Source organism: Octopus bimaculoides, chromosome 4 (genome assembly GCF_001194135.2).
Source record: "Octopus bimaculoides isolate UCB-OBI-ISO-001 chromosome 4, ASM119413v2, whole genome shotgun sequence".
In the NCBI taxonomy this organism is placed as follows: Eukaryota; Metazoa; Mollusca; class Cephalopoda; order Octopoda; family Octopodidae; genus Octopus; species Octopus bimaculoides.
Window position 1 is genome coordinate 76,482,195 of NC_068984.1, and position 15,870 is coordinate 76,498,064.

Sequence of the window (15,870 nt, forward strand, 5' to 3'; positions counted from 1 at the left end):
TAGATACAAAAAGATAGCTCATATCCTTAGATACAAAACTGTATGAAAAGTTTAACAATAATCAAACAAAAGTATATTTATTTAGGTACAAAATGTATGAAAGAGTACCTATATTTAGGTATAGTATTTAAAATAACTTTCAAGAGTGCAGTTGAGTCATATACTCAAATAGTTGAACACAACTATTTGTCTCTTGGGTGCAAGCATTTGGACCTAGTGTTTGTTCTAAGGATAATTTGTTACTTTGGTGTGCTGCTGGCTGTAATCCACAAGTCATGGCTTCTTTTGCCCCCCCCCCCCCAGCCTTGGAGGCTCTGCAAAAAAAAAAATTAAATCATAGCTGCTGCCCTTTCGCCTCTAAGTCTTATTAGAAAAAGTAACAGGTATTATTTCATATTGTAGTAATGGTGGTGAGCTGACAGAATCATTAGCTTACAGGGCGAAATACTTGGTAGCATTTCATCTGTCCTTACGTTCTGAGTTCAAATTCTGTTGAGGTTGACTTTGTCATTTATCCTTTTGGGGTTGATAAGATAAGTCCCATTTTGAGCACTAGGGTTGATGTAATCGACTTTACCAGCTTCCCTGGAATTGCTGGTCTTGTGCCAAAATTTGAAACTAATATTTAACTCTTGCCATTTGAAAAAAAGACTGTATTTCTATGATTCTAATTTTCTTTTGTCTCTTCAGCATTCCTATGGTTTTATTCAGTGTAACGAAAGAGAGTCAAGAGTTTTCTTTCACTTCAGTGAATACAGTGGTAATGCGGAAAATGTCAAAGTTGGAGGTAAGCTGATGCTTTCTATTTTATTTCAATGATGTTTTATTTCAATGATGTTTTGGCTTATAAATATTAACAAACACTATGCCTTAACTCAACTGCAATGCAGTGTACAGAACTACATCAAATTGCGTGTGTGTGTGTGTGTGTGTGTGTGTGTGTGTGCGTAAAACTATGTATTATGAACTTTGGGAAGATGAATGGCTCTGTTTACCGTTGACAGTTCTCACTTTTAGCCTATTACCTGAAAGTTTCTACCATAGAATCAGCTGCCATCTCTAACCATGGTTTTGGTACGTTATGATATATAAATAATTTTTTTTATAACTCCTTTTATCAGGTCATCCCATAAGAACTTATGGGATGACCTGGTAATTTAGAATTTTGTACAATTTTCAATATTAAGTATGGAGTAATTGCTGCATGGAGTTGTTGAAACATCTTGGTTTGAAAATATAGCGTATTATTTGTTTATGTACTTGCATCATTTAAACAATGATTAGTGAAAAGACATATGCAAATGATTAAATGTTTGAGATGAAATGCTAATATGATTATAATTTTTCAGATTATTTAATCATATCTTTGAGCATGTTTTTCCAATATTTGTATATATACTACGGTTTTATCACTGATTGTGATCAGATGCCTTATTCTTCTATGGTATTAGACTAAGTTGAGCTAGAAATTATTATTTCTAAATGAAGGTTAATAACATTCTAACCACTAGGAAGATTGTAACCCTATATAAGCCAGTGACCTACTGGATAATGATATCCTTTCTCTTAGTTTAAAGATAAACGTTAGCTACTCAAATTGTTAGGAAGAAATTGTTGGACTAACTGCAAACCATGATATTTTTTTGACGATTATCAATACATGGAGAATGAAGTGGTTGGTTGTGTAACATTATGCCATGACTCTTTAACCCCAGAGAATATGGTCCATGTGTCGAGAAGCTCATGATAAATGAAGTATAGAAAGTTTATGTAGATGGTAGTTGAGTAACACCACTTTATGAAGAGGGAAGAAGATGGTAGAAACTTGAGGATAGTTGTTGACTCGGTAAAGGTAAAGTGTGAGGGTTGTGTATCATGTTGTGTACTTACTGTCACTGTAGGTTATGAGTGCTAATAGTTTGGGTTCAGATACAGTCTGGGATTATGTATACATCCAAAAATTATATCTGTTAACTATTTGAGATAAAATTTATCGGAATGTAATGAATGAATTTATCGAAAGATGAGGATAACTATATTCTAGGAATTATAACCTTATCAACTCATTTTAATAATTTGGATTTAAAAATATCAAAACTGAAAAGCTTGTGGTTAATTTCTTTAATTTCTTAAAGCTATTCATTTTCCATTTCTTTATGTAGATCCTGTTGAGTTTCAGTTGTCGTATGATCGACGAACTGGGAAGCGGATTGCATGTTCTGTGATAAAAATTGACCCTGGCGTATCCTCTCAAGAAATTTTAAGTGAGGAACGTTTTCAAGGCTCTATAGTTCAAGAAGCAAAACCAGTTAAAGCCAAAAATGTAAGTTTATTCTTTTGAGTTTTTATAGTTTATTGCATGGAAATGGTACAAGTTTTATTTGTATAATAAATGTTATTTATATAATAATTGAATGAAATTCGTTTTACAACCATGTATCTTTGAGTTCAGTCCCACTGCATAGTACTGTTGGCAAGGGTTTTCTATTATATTCCTGTGTTGATCAGTGAATTTGGTAGATGGAAACTAAGAAGCCTGTCATATGTGATCGAAAATAGTCACTGTTCATCAGTGTTATTTGTTTACAACTGTCCCTGTAAATATGTTCTGATCATTGATTCTTTGCTATTTGAAGGATAAGAGAAAATATCTTGCTTGGAAACAGGTTAAGGGTTAATGACAGAAAGAGCATCAGGCTGTAAAAACCTGCTTCAAATGTTTTGTCTGACCCTGCAGATGCGGAAAAGTGGATGTTATGATGATGATAATTCAAACCTTTTAACAAGCAATAACAAAAATTTTTGTATAACGCAACATGTCTTTGTGGATAACCATTTAATTGAACATATTTTTTGTGTGTGTTTGTTTTCTCTACCATTTCCACTTATTGCTTTACACTCAAAAGTGTAGTAAGAACAAACTTTTACCTGATAATGTAATATCATCATCATCATCATCATCATCATCGTTTAACATCCACTTTCTTGGACAAATACTGAAAGGTAGTTTACTTAAAAAAGATCCCACTGATTTATTGTTTTATAATTAGGGACAGGATAGACCTTCAATGACTGCTTTGGGAATCTGCTTGTGACATCTATATTTTTGGCAAGAATAGCCTGTAAAGTCTATGGTTCCAAGCTTACATTGAAATCTATAATCTATGCAGCAACCAAGCACCATATTGCATATTAAATTTAAATGTTTTATTTTATAGTTGTTTCTGGAAAGCCTTATTTAAATGCTTCACTTTTGTTATAGGGCACAGTGTCAGGAAATCAGGATGGGCTTGGTAGAGTCACGTATCTACACAATGGAGAATGTTTTTTCCTTCCTTATGGCTTAGAAGATGTAATTGATGGTTCTTCGAAATTGAAAGCTGGAGATCAAGTCAGATTTTATATTGCTTCTGATAAAAGGTGAGTTGAACAGTGACTATATTGAAGTTATGGAGAGTCTCCTGCCTTTTTGATTAAGTCATTTGAAATCATTGTCCATATAGCCATTGTGTGGTTTAGCAAGACTCTGGACTTCAATATGTTTCTTTGTTGGTTTTGGTGGAATGTACTATTTACATTGTAATTGGTCCAGTAACCAATCTTTGTTAAGTGTGGGCTTCAGCTGCCTGAAAACCATTTTTCTATTTAGCCGTGAAATACTGTATATGACCTTAAACTTGAGATTGTCTTTTGGGAGATTTATAGATATGTTGCCAAGCTCGAAATAAATTCTTAAAACTAGGAAATGTTCTCTTTAAATTAGGTTGATGACCTGATGCACTAGTTTACTCCCATCACAATTATGATGCATTTGATAAAGGCTTTTGCCCTCTTATCACTTGTATCATACTATTTTCTGTTAACATGATGTTTCAAATGTCTTGCAAATTTATGACTGCTTTTGCCATAATTTTACATAAATATACAAAGTATGTTTATAAAAATCTACTTTTGCCTTATCGCTTTGTGCCAAGGAATTGTAAATGTTTATACAGCATGAAGTCATTTTTTAGTATTTTTATAATTTTCTATGTCACTTTTTACTACCACTGAAATCAGAAATAGTAATGTGTGTGTTATCTTAGGTAAAATCAAAATAGTATCCCTCTGCTTTTCCACAATCTGTGTGTGTGTGAGTGAGAGAGAGAGAGAGGGCGGGGGGACTCAATCCTTTATGAAAATTAGTGTCTGTCAATTAAATAGCAGGTATCATTTTTAAAATTAGAAGTAAGTAACATAAAATATGATGTTAGTAGATTTATCAGTCTTTACTAGTCTTGTAATCGTTTATCTGAATGTTAAATATATTCTGCAAATTTTTCTATCAAAATTATTTCAGAAATGGTAACATTAGAGCTCGAAGACTTGAAAGTGTCATGGTGCAAAATCAAGAGAAATATCAAGGTGTCGTTTGTTCGATGAAAGAGAACTTTGGCTTCATAGAGCGTTCTGATGTTGTGAAAGAAATATTTTTCCACTACAGTGAATATAAAGGCGATATCAGTGAACTGCTTCTTGGAGATGACGTAGAATTTCAAATTCAGTCAAGAAGTGTAAGTTGGACTTTTTTTTTTAATCTTCAATGACTAACTAAACAAATTATAAGTTGTTTTTAATGCGTTACTTGGATATTAAATACATGGCTTTAACTTCATTCAGAATGTTACCTTATATAGGTGTAGGAGTGGCTGTGTGGTAAGTAGCTTGCTTACCAACCACATGATGCTGGGTTCAGTCCCACTGCATGGCACTTTGGGCAAGTGTCTTCTACTATAACCTCGGGCTGACCAAAGCCTTGTTAGAGGATTTGGTAGATGGAAACTGAAAGAAGCCCATTGTATATATTTATATATATATATATATGTGTGTGTGTGTGTGTGTGTGTATTTGTGTGTCTGTGTTTGTCCCCCCAACATCGCTTGACAACCGATGCTGGTTTGTTTACATCCCCATAACTTAGCGGTTCGGCAAAAGAGACCGATAGAATAAGTACTAGGCTTACAAAGAATAAGTCCTGGGGTCGATTTGCTTGACTAAAGGCGGTGCTCCAGCATGGCCACAGTCAAATGACTGAAACAAGTAAAAGAGTATATTGTTATATATTATATTGTTTTAGAAGAAGAATTTTTGAGCTGGGAAGTTGGAAATTTGGGCAAAATAATAAATTTTATCTTTCCATTTTCTCCCACCCACCCTTATATAATGTGGGTAGCCATATATTTGTGCTTGTCCTTTTATAATACTTTAGCCTCTCAGCATCACCTCCCCCAATTCATTTGAGGGCCTTTTTCCTTTTCTTTGTCATGCAAGTTATTTGGCAACCTCTCATCGTCATGATCAACGCCTGCTTTCCATGCTAGCATGGGTTGGACGATTTGACTGAGGACTGGCAAACCAGATGGCTGCACCAGGCACCAATCTGATCTGGCAGAGTTTCTACAGCTGGGTGCCCTGCTCGAATGTTTTTTTCACGTGCCACCAGCACAAGTGCCAGTAAGGCAATGCTGGTAATAATCACGTTTGAATGGTGCTTTTTACGTGCCACCGGCACAGAAGCCAGTCAGCTGCTCTGGCGACGGTCATGCTCGGATGGTGCTCTTAGTGCTCCACTAGCACGGATACCAGTGATTGAATTTGATTTCAATTTCACTTTCCTCAACAGATCTTCGCAAGCAGAGTTGAGTATCCAAGGAAGGAAAGGTACGCATAAGTGGGCTGGTTACACCCCTGGCATAGGCCATGGGTTATGGCCTCACTTGGCTTGCTGGGTCTTCTCAAGCACAGCATATTTCCAAGGGTCTCTGTCACTAGTCATTGCCTTGGTGAGGCCTAATGTTCGAAGGTCGTGCTTCACCACCTTATCCCAGGTCTTCCTGGGTCTACCTCTTCCACAGGTTCCCCTCAACCGCTAGGGTGTGGCACTTTTTCACACAGCTATCCTCATCCATTCTCGCCACATGACCATACCAGCGCAGTTGTCACTCTTGCCCACCACATCTGATGATTCTTAGGTCCAACTTTCCTCTCAAGGTACTTACACTCTGTCGAGTATGCACATTGTTAATTGTATAAAAAGGTACCTGTAAAACAGTTGACATTAGGAAGGGCATTCAACTGTAGAAACTGTGCCAAAGCTGACATTGGAGCTCAACACAGAGCTCAGGCTTTTTGGATCCTGTCAAACTGTCCAGTCTATGCCAACATCGAAAATGGACATTAGTTACTGATGATACTGCCTGTAATTTCAGGTCAAGAGTTTGATAAGTAACCTTGTGTTTGATGTTGTAGTCTGACATTTTGATATCAGTTTCACATTAGTCAAATTTGACATTTATTATTTTTATTTTTTATTAGTTTGCTGATAGTTGTTTATTATTATAAACACCTGCTCAGCCTTGATTAAGATGACCTATGATGAACGGTGGTCATACCATATTCATTATTTTTTTTGTTATTGTGTACTATTCTGTTTTTTTTTTCTCTTTCTCTAGAATGGTAGTCTGTGATTCATGAGGAATTTTATTGTTATTTCTAGTAGATTGAGTGATTGTAAAATTTCTTGTTGGCTAATGGGATTGTTTGGTTCCTAGGCTACCAAATGAGGGATTGATGGTTGATATTTTGTTACTGTAGCTATATCCCTGTCAAAAGTCTTTTAACTCTCATTATTTCTGTCAGTTCACTGTGTTTTAAAGAGCATACTTCTTCACTTTGGACAGCAGCAACACTGTTGTATTGAATAAGGATTAAGTGTTGCATGCTTTGTAAAACCCTGCTGGTGGTATATGTTGCTTAATGTGTGTTACATGTTGTCCTGATATAATAAATATGTCACTTAATAATGTTAAAATTTTCCTTTTGTAGAGACAATGGGATTATTCATTAAATAGCCACAAAAACAGTAACCAACCAGAAAATGATGTAAGTGTATAAATTTTATTTCGATGACCTTTGTTTTTCAAATGAATATGTTTTATTTTACTATAGTATTTGTCATTCAAACTAAGCAAGTTTTACATTGAAATGATACCTCGCCACTAATGATTTCGGAATGAAACTATCACTTCAGCATGAGAATAATGATTTCAAAGTGTGATTATCTCATAAAGATTTATTTAATAGAAAATATAACATTAAAACAACATTAGTATTGTTAACGATGTAAACTCACCTAGTTAATTATAAGTTTATGTCAGTCAAGCAGCAAGACATAAACCTCATCTTATAGCTATAATACTTACCAGTTTGTTTGAAGAAAAGTACAGCATTAACACTCAGTGCTAATTTTCTGAGAATATATGTTATCTTGGTGTGTGACTTCCTTCATTCCTACAACATTGTTTGTAATTTCTACATGAATGTGTGTTTGGGGAAGGTTTCACTTCCAATATAAATTTTATTTATGAGAAAGCCTTCCTTTTTGGGATTAAACCTAGGTGATTTCTCTGGCAGACGTCTCAAACAACAGTTATGTATAGCGTGTATGGTAACTTCAATTCCACAGTGAGCAAGTACAGTACTGAATATTTAAATATTTCTGGCTTTGAAACTGTTCAGTAAAATGAAGAAAATTTCTAGGCTGCATCTTTTGTTTGTATGCTGTCTGTGTAATCTTTATTATTTGTACTTTAAAAGGCCTCAACCTAACAGAAACATTACCCCACTGGGCAAAATACACAGGGGAAAAAATGCCAACTTCGTATTCTGAGTTCAAATTCTGCCAAGGTTGAGCTTTCCTTTCATCCTTTTGAACTCGATAAAAGAAGTACTAGTTGAGCTCTGGCAAAATTTCAAGTCTTGTGCCTATAGTAGAAAGAAAAAAAAAATGCTTGCTTGCTGAGTTTGTAAAGGGCAGTAACTCATAGGTTTTAGGGATTAATTCTGTTATACATGCTTTATCAAAATTTAAAAAAAAAATCAAATTGAAAATAACGAAGTTTAGTGTAATAATATCCAGAGAGCAAAACAATATCTCATCTTCAAGGTTGGTGGTAGTCATTGAGGTAAGATATGACTATAATATAGACATGACTATAGGCTTGTGTTTGTATGTTTTGGTTATATATATGTAAAACTTATTTGTTTTGGGGATTGAAGTAATACTACTCTTTCATTATGATGAACTTCTACCTGAACTTGATTAACGTAGATCTGATTTTCAATAGATGGCATGGTTTTTCTGATAGCTGAACTTTATTTTCAGTTGCTATGAAATGGAATCTTGTAAAAGAAGAGTTAATATACCTGGTATGCTGTCACTGATCTGGTATAGCTAATGAAGTAGCATCTAAGTGAGGGCATGTGGCTTAGTGGTTAGGGCATTTGGCTCACGATAGTAAGGTCGTGAGTTCGATTCCCGGCAATGTGTTGTGTCCTTGAGCAAGATGCTTTATTTCATGTTGCTCCAGTCCACTCAGCTGGCAAAAATGAGTAGTACCTGTATTTCAAAGGGCCTGCTTTGTCATGCTATGTGTCATGCTGAGTCTCCCTGAGAAGTACATTAGGGGTACACGTGTCTGTGGATTGCTCAGACACTTGCACGTTAATTTCATGAGCAGGCTGTTCCGTTGATCGTATCACCTGGGACCCTTGCCGTTGTAACCGACAGAGTACTCCTTCCTTTATAGCTAAGTAATTGAAAATATTGTGATTTGTACATGGTGCAGATTATTTTGGGGGTGGAATCTGTTTTATATTGTTAGTTAAACAGACATTGGGTAAAAAGCTTTGAGAAAATATAATAATCTCTGTTACAAGCAGTTATTAGTGGAGAAAGTCCCTTAAGTGGTAAACTATGCAACTAAATCTTAATGAAGTAGCATCTAGAATTTTGAGGCAAAAAAAGAAACTGCATTCCAGATCTTTGCAGGCTCAGACATGGCTGTATAACTTAGAATTTTGTTTTACAATCATGGTTCTGGGTAATTGAGTATCTTGTAACTGAATAGAACCAATTTGCATAAGTCCCTCAAGTGAACTTGACCTGGGTTGGAGACCTTTCCTCCTCTGACCAAATTATAAAACCAGCCCAGTAAAACAGATCTAAAATATAAGTCATGTTTTTTCTTACTACTACTATTTATGAATGATCTTATCATTTTCAGGGTAGGGAAGTTGCTGTAAATATTTCACGATTACCTGAAGGAACTGTGATATTCGAAGATGTTGCTATTGAAAGCATAAACGGGAGAATTCTGAAAACCTTAAAAAATTCCAATAAAGGTCGTCAAGGAGATCCCCTTTGTGGAAGAATTGTTTATGAAGTAGATAACCGGTATGTTTTTTATGTATATATGTGTGTGTGTGTGTATCATCATCATTATCATCATCATCATCGTTTAACGTCCGCTTTCCATGCGAGCATGGGTTGGACAATTTGACTGAGGACTGGTGAAACCGGATGGCAACACCAGGCTCCAATCTGATTTGGCAGAGTTTCTACAGCTGGATGCCCTTCCTAACGCCAACCACTCAGAGAGTGTAATATATATATATATATATATATATATATATATATACACATATATATATATATATATATGAATGATCATTATTGTTTTAACATGCATTTTTCTATGCTTGCATGGATCAGACAGAATTCATTGAAGCAGACTTTCTACAGATTGATACCTTTCTGTTGCTAATCTTCACTTGTTTCCAAGCAAGATAATATTTCCCCATGACCAGGCATGTTTACAGGGAAGATTATGATAGTGATGCTTGTTTATAACAATCCTATGATATCAAGACATAAAGACACGCATTCATCCCATTGCTGGAAACTCCAAAGGCAGATGTGAAAATGCTGACAGTGATGTCTATATACGAGTGTACATATATGTTCATAATTGTATATTAGTGTACACATTCTCTCTCTGTCTCACTCTCTCCCTCTTTCTTGCTTCTCTCTTTCTCCCATTGTTTTTTTTTAATTGATACAGTGACAAATAGTTATACTTTGTCATCAGTTTTGTGAGGTATACCTTTTGATGAGTGGAATTTTAATCTGTGTTGCTATTATTGGTTTGTTACATCTCAGAATCAAATAATCAACCCAAAGAATTGTTTCAGCAGTTTCTTTTTATTTATTATTTTTAACATAGGCAAGTTGAAATTCCATTTGGAGACAAGGACCAAAAGGGAGACTTCACATTACAGGTTGACGATCTTGTTGCATTTAATATTGCTACAGACCGCAGAGATGGATTACAACGAGCTACACAAATTGAACTTCTTGACTGTACCTTTGAGAAAAGCAAAGAAACCAGAGAGGTGGTTAGTGTCATATCTTTACACTTCTCCATTTATTTGTATTGTTGTACAATGAATCATTCCATTCCCCAGTATCTCTCTTTCAGTCCTACCCTTATTTACTTACCACACCCACTGTCTCTTTCCTCTATTTCTCTCTATGACAAAAGGAATTCCTGAAGCATCTTTCTTTCTCCTCCTCTCTCTCTGATGAAGGGAATTCCTGAAACTCCTCACAGATAGTCCTGTTATCAAAAACAGTAAGAGTCTACAATGTTTTTGATCTCAGAACTATCTTTTGTGTCTTTGAATTATAGTTTTCATTCTAGAGCAGTGGCTCTCAATCAGGGTCCACATGATCCTTGGGAGTCTATGTGAGATTTTGTAGTTACAATTTATGTGCTATAAATTGACTGTATTTCTACAATACACAAAATATTTTAACAATTTTTTAAATACAATTCTTAATAATATTTAATTAAAAAAATATAATTGAATTTTCTTTTTTAAACACTGAATGAGTATGAGGTCCCAGTAGAGTAAAATAAGGATCAGAAGGGTCTTTAAGCAAATAATGGTTGTGAACCACTGTTCTAGAGCATAAAAGAACATGTCTTTATCACTTAATTACAATCATGTTTTTATTTTACTCTTTGTGTGTGTGTGAAAATGAATGAATTTATTATGGAAACAAATGAGTGAATGTATTAGGAAAATACATAATCTTACCTTCAGAATATTATGGACCCAACAAAAGTGCTCTGTTTTGTTGTTTGACTTGCTAGAAATCACATTTATTATACCCATCTGTTTTATTAAAAAGAGAACAACACCCTGGTTCTAGTAGTCTTCACAATTGTCTTCAAGTACGATACTTCTAAACTAGGCTAGGCTAGGGATTATTTTGCCAAATCAGTTGTGCAACTGAACGTGTGATTAAAAATAATCAGATTCCTTTCTTATTCCATAGGTATGCCGTTGTCTACATTTATAGGTGTATTTTCTTGTTAAATATATGTCAACTAGACTCTGAAAATTATGTGAAATTGTCAATAACTAACTAAAATGCTTCATGTGGTTTATTCAACAGGGCATTGTTGCTACTCTGAAGGAAGGATATGGTTTCATACAATGTGCTGATCGCGACCTCAGAGTTTTCTTCCATTTTAGTGAAATGCTTGATCAAACTAAGGAGTTGAAGCTGCAGGATGAAGTTGAATTCACAGTAGTACAAGTTGGTATAACTCTCTCTCTCTCTCTGTCCCACACATACACACACTGTGTTTTATTGAAGCTGAGGAAAAACCTCACAAGCTGTTACTCAGTGTTTATTTAACCTATCATCAGACAAAAGTGAAATTTTGGAACACTACAATGATTTATAAATGTTTAGAAATGATGTGTGGAGGCGCAATGGCCCAGTGGTTAGGGCAGCGGACTCGTAGTCATAGGATCGCGGTTTCGATTCCTAGACTGGGCGTTGTGAGTGTTTATTGAGCGAAAACACCTAAAGTTCCACGAGGCTCTGGCAGGGGATGGTAGCGAACCCTTCTGTACTCTTTCACCACAACTTTCTCTCATTCTTACTTCCTGTTTCTGTTGTGCCTGTAATTCAAAGGGTCAGCCTTGTCACACTGTATCACGCTGAATATCCCCGAGAACTACGTTAAGGGTACACGTGTCTGTGGAGTGCTCAGCCACTTGCACATTAATTTCACGAGCAGGCTGTTCCGTTGATCGGATCAACTGGAACCCTCGACGTCGTAAGCGATGGAGTGCCAACAACAACATAAATGATGCAGAGATAATGATTTATTTAGTCATTAAATAAACACAAAATCTAATTGGACAAGAAATCAAAACTTTCCAGATTTAATGGAATCTGTTAGATATGATTGACCGTTGATTAAAAAATAATATAAACCTGAAAAATAAATAAAATATGAGAACATAACTTGCATATGTACATAATATAATTGAGGAAAGGGAAAAAATTATAACTGTTATAAAGTGCTTTTGGCCTTTCCAACAGTATATATCTTTTACTTGTGCCACCTTGAAGAATTTTTAATTGAATGTGTCAACTCCAGTACTTTTTGTTTTTATAAGCCTGGTACTTATTCTGTTAGTCACTTTTGCCAAACCACTAAGTTACGGGGATGTAAAAACACCAACACTAGTTGTCAAGTGGTAGTAGGTGGGGGGACAAACACAGACACAAAGACACACAAGCATAGCTATATATACATTTATATGTATGTGTACACACACACACACACACAATGAGCTTCTTTCAGTTTCTTATTTCTTTATTGCCCACAAGGGGCTAAACATAGAGGGGACAAACAGGACAGACAAAGGGATTAGGGCTATTACATCGACCCCAGTGCGTAACTGGTACTTAATTTATCGACCCCGAAGGGATGAAAAGCAAAATCGACCTCAGCGGAATTTGAACTCAGAATGTAACAGCAGACAAAATACCGCTAAGCATTTCGCCTGGTGTGCTAACGTTTCTGCCAGCTCGCCGCCTTTCAGTTTCTGTCTACCAAATCCACTCATGAGGCTTTGGTTGGTCTGAGGCTATAGTAGGAAATACTTGCCCAAGGTGCCACACGGTGGGACTGAGCCCCGAACCATGTGGTTGAGAAACAAGCTTCTTACCACAGCCATGCCTGTTCCTGTATATGGTATTAAATCAAGTAGAAGTTTTGAGCCACTGAAATGTGATCTCTTATTTCATTTGATTGCAATTAATAAAATAATTTAACTTCATAAATTGGTTTCACTATTTGTCGCTGTAAAATTATAAAAGTGTAAAAATTACATGACAAGAAATCAAAATACGAGTGGAATTGAGAAAATTTGGGATCATAAAGAAAGGAATGTGACCTGGGACTCACTTGCCTGTTTATTAATTTATCAGCTTGGTTTTGTTAAATACTTTGCTAAAACCATGCTGTGTCTTTTTTCTCCACTTCAGGATCCTTCATCACCAAATAAGCAAATAGCTATTCGCATTAAAATGCTTCCCAAACGAACACTTTCTCTTACAATTTCTACTGAAAAATATATTGGAACAATTGACCGTGAGCCTGCAACACACAAAAGCCCAGGTAAATTGAAGTTCATAAAATATGCCTATCTTTTTTTTCTCTTTTTTTTATTCATTTGATGTTTAACCCCAGGTCAACCCTGATCATGCATATGTGTGAATCAAATATATTCCCCAACCAAGATCTCCTTGTTTTTTTAAGATTATGTAGAAATTTGTTATCCAATACCTCCTCATTTTCAAGTCATTAAAGTTAGAAAACTTTGGTTCCTATTTCTAGCATACTGAATGATCACGCAGAGATTTCTTTGTTGATTCATTCTTTTCTTTTCTCTATTTAAGGGTTTGTTGTAATGTTGAAGTTAATGTCTGTGAAATAGATGCAAGAAGAGATAACTATAAGTCCTTGCAATGTAGCCTTGTTTGTTGTGAAAGTCTACTGGTTGAGTTGTTAGTATTGGATTACTGGTTTCATAATTTCAATGTCCGCTTTACAATGTTACTTGGGTTGAGTGGATCTGCCAAATGGCATATAACCACTCATCTTAGTTCTGTGTTATCTTGTTCATTAGATCCAACAGCATCTTCAACTTTCCCTAACCTCATGCATCTTCTGCTGCTAGTGCACAAGGCATTTCTTTCATTCAACAGTCATTGGATTATTCTTTACATTTTACTAATGCAGCTGCCTCTCTTGTTGATATTGGCTGATGATCAGTGGCACTTCAGCCTCTGCAGACTTTCCATGTCCAATACAGCATCATACTTTTTAACCTATGTTTCATACAGTCTATATTTTGTGTGGAAAAAGTGAGGGAATACTGTTGCTACAAAGTGAGATAGTAGTTCCTTGAACTTCTACTGTTTTCTTACTCTGATTTTATGATCTTAACTACAATCACCACTTATTGATTAGGTCACTTTGATAATGAAGATTATCTATGTATTTAACATGGTATTAATAGTTTCTTAACCTAATTAACAAATAGGAAATTATCTGTTAATTCTGTTTCATGGTTGACTAGCTAATGTCGTAAAGAATTGTAAAACAATGTTCATTGTCATAGAATTTTTGGACTACAGTGTTGATGTAAATATCATAAAACATTTGCTTTTAAAAATGGAGCTGATAGTCTGAAAAAGTTTTATCTAATTAAGCAATATATCTGAAATTGAAGAGCAAACAAATCTGTGTAGCATGAATATGTAACACCATTGTTATCATTTACATCTGCCTCTTATCCATTGTTCTTGCCTATGCAGAAGTCCTAGTCTTCTTGTCTCACTACTGTCCTCTCACTTGATAACATTTGTTGCTTCTTTAGGTCTTGTCAGGAGTAGTTGTGCTTGCATTTGTTGTTTGTCTTTGTTATATGTGATAAGGCAACAGTTCCTCTTGCATAGTAGCTGTATGATCATCTGTTGGTCTGCCCTACAAGTATTTGTGTTTTAATTTTTTTGTGATATTAATTTAATGTAATATTTACCAATTCCATTTATATACTTAGTCTCAAATCCTTTTCTTATATATATGTGTGTGTGTGTGTGTGCGTGTGTGTGACTAACTTATATACAATCTATGCTACTTATTGTTCTAGCCTGACCGGACAATGCCTGTTCTTATACACAAAGAGCATGCCTCTGATACATAGCTGTTGCTTGTGTTACTTGCCAGGCTGATGGGAAGATTTCAACTCATCATCTGAAAATAGTTAAAACATGGTATACCTATTGCTTATTGTAGAAAACTATATTTTGTGGGTTGAGTTAGAATGTGTGCTTTAAACAATGATGAAAGTAGAAAGACACTTCAGTTAGTAAATCAGTATTTTTTGCTATAACAAGGGTTAGTTGTATTTCATTCGTTGTAGTTGATTCTGGTCAGGTTCGAAAAACCACTAAAATATACCTCATCCTACTCATTCATTTGGGTAGTGAGCCAGTGAAAGAACTATGTGATTGCACAACCTTGTAAAAATAGCAGCCTAATGTTCTTCTAATTATACACTAGCATCTTGAAATGTCAGGGATATATTTTGTATTTTTCCTGCAAACTATTCTTGCCCATTTGCTACATATGTTGTCAAACAATATGAAATTCTATGCAATACCTGAAAGAAGTACAGGTCCACAATGACTGGAACGCCTTTGATGGTAGATCTACTTCATCAGGGATGACCTGCAGATAACATAACTGATGTAATAAATAATCAGTTGACTGATCTTTAATAATCAGAGAAATCATTTAAGATACTATTGAGTTGAGGGCATGAGAATTGCGATGTTTGTGATGTTCCTGAGAGCTTTAGCAGAATAGTACAACTCTAACTGGGATGTAAAACTGAACCGTAGTCTCAGTTTGTTGGAAGCTTACCAACCATCTTTTAAAAGTGTATCATTTTTATATCAGCTGGCCAGTATAGCTCAGATTGTTGGATTATGTTCTTTACATATGTATTTAGAGGTCAATAAACATTATGTTCCTAACAAATGTAATGCTGGTGGCAGGACTTGAATATTTTAGTCGTTTAGCTCTCAAAAATTCAGTTCTTGTGTATATATTA

General features: G+C 35.2%; 1 protein-coding gene across 1 annotated transcript in view; it reads left to right on the top strand.

Annotated features, from left to right (window-relative positions):
• The window catches only part of LOC106878826 (cold shock domain-containing protein E1), a 69,919-nt gene that overhangs the window by 32,192 nt on the left and 21,857 nt on the right, over positions 1 to 15,870 (top strand). The window contains exons 4-12 of the mRNA XM_014928166.2: positions 691 to 787; positions 2,163 to 2,323; positions 3,263 to 3,420; positions 4,340 to 4,553; positions 6,865 to 6,921; positions 9,105 to 9,274; positions 10,104 to 10,275; positions 11,342 to 11,485; positions 13,235 to 13,367. Of these exons, the coding sequence (XP_014783652.1) occupies positions 691 to 787; positions 2,163 to 2,323; positions 3,263 to 3,420; positions 4,340 to 4,553; positions 6,865 to 6,921; positions 9,105 to 9,274; positions 10,104 to 10,275; positions 11,342 to 11,485; positions 13,235 to 13,367 (1,306 nt within the window). The remainder of the gene's footprint in view (positions 1 to 690; positions 788 to 2,162; positions 2,324 to 3,262; positions 3,421 to 4,339; positions 4,554 to 6,864; positions 6,922 to 9,104; positions 9,275 to 10,103; positions 10,276 to 11,341; positions 11,486 to 13,234; positions 13,368 to 15,870) is intronic.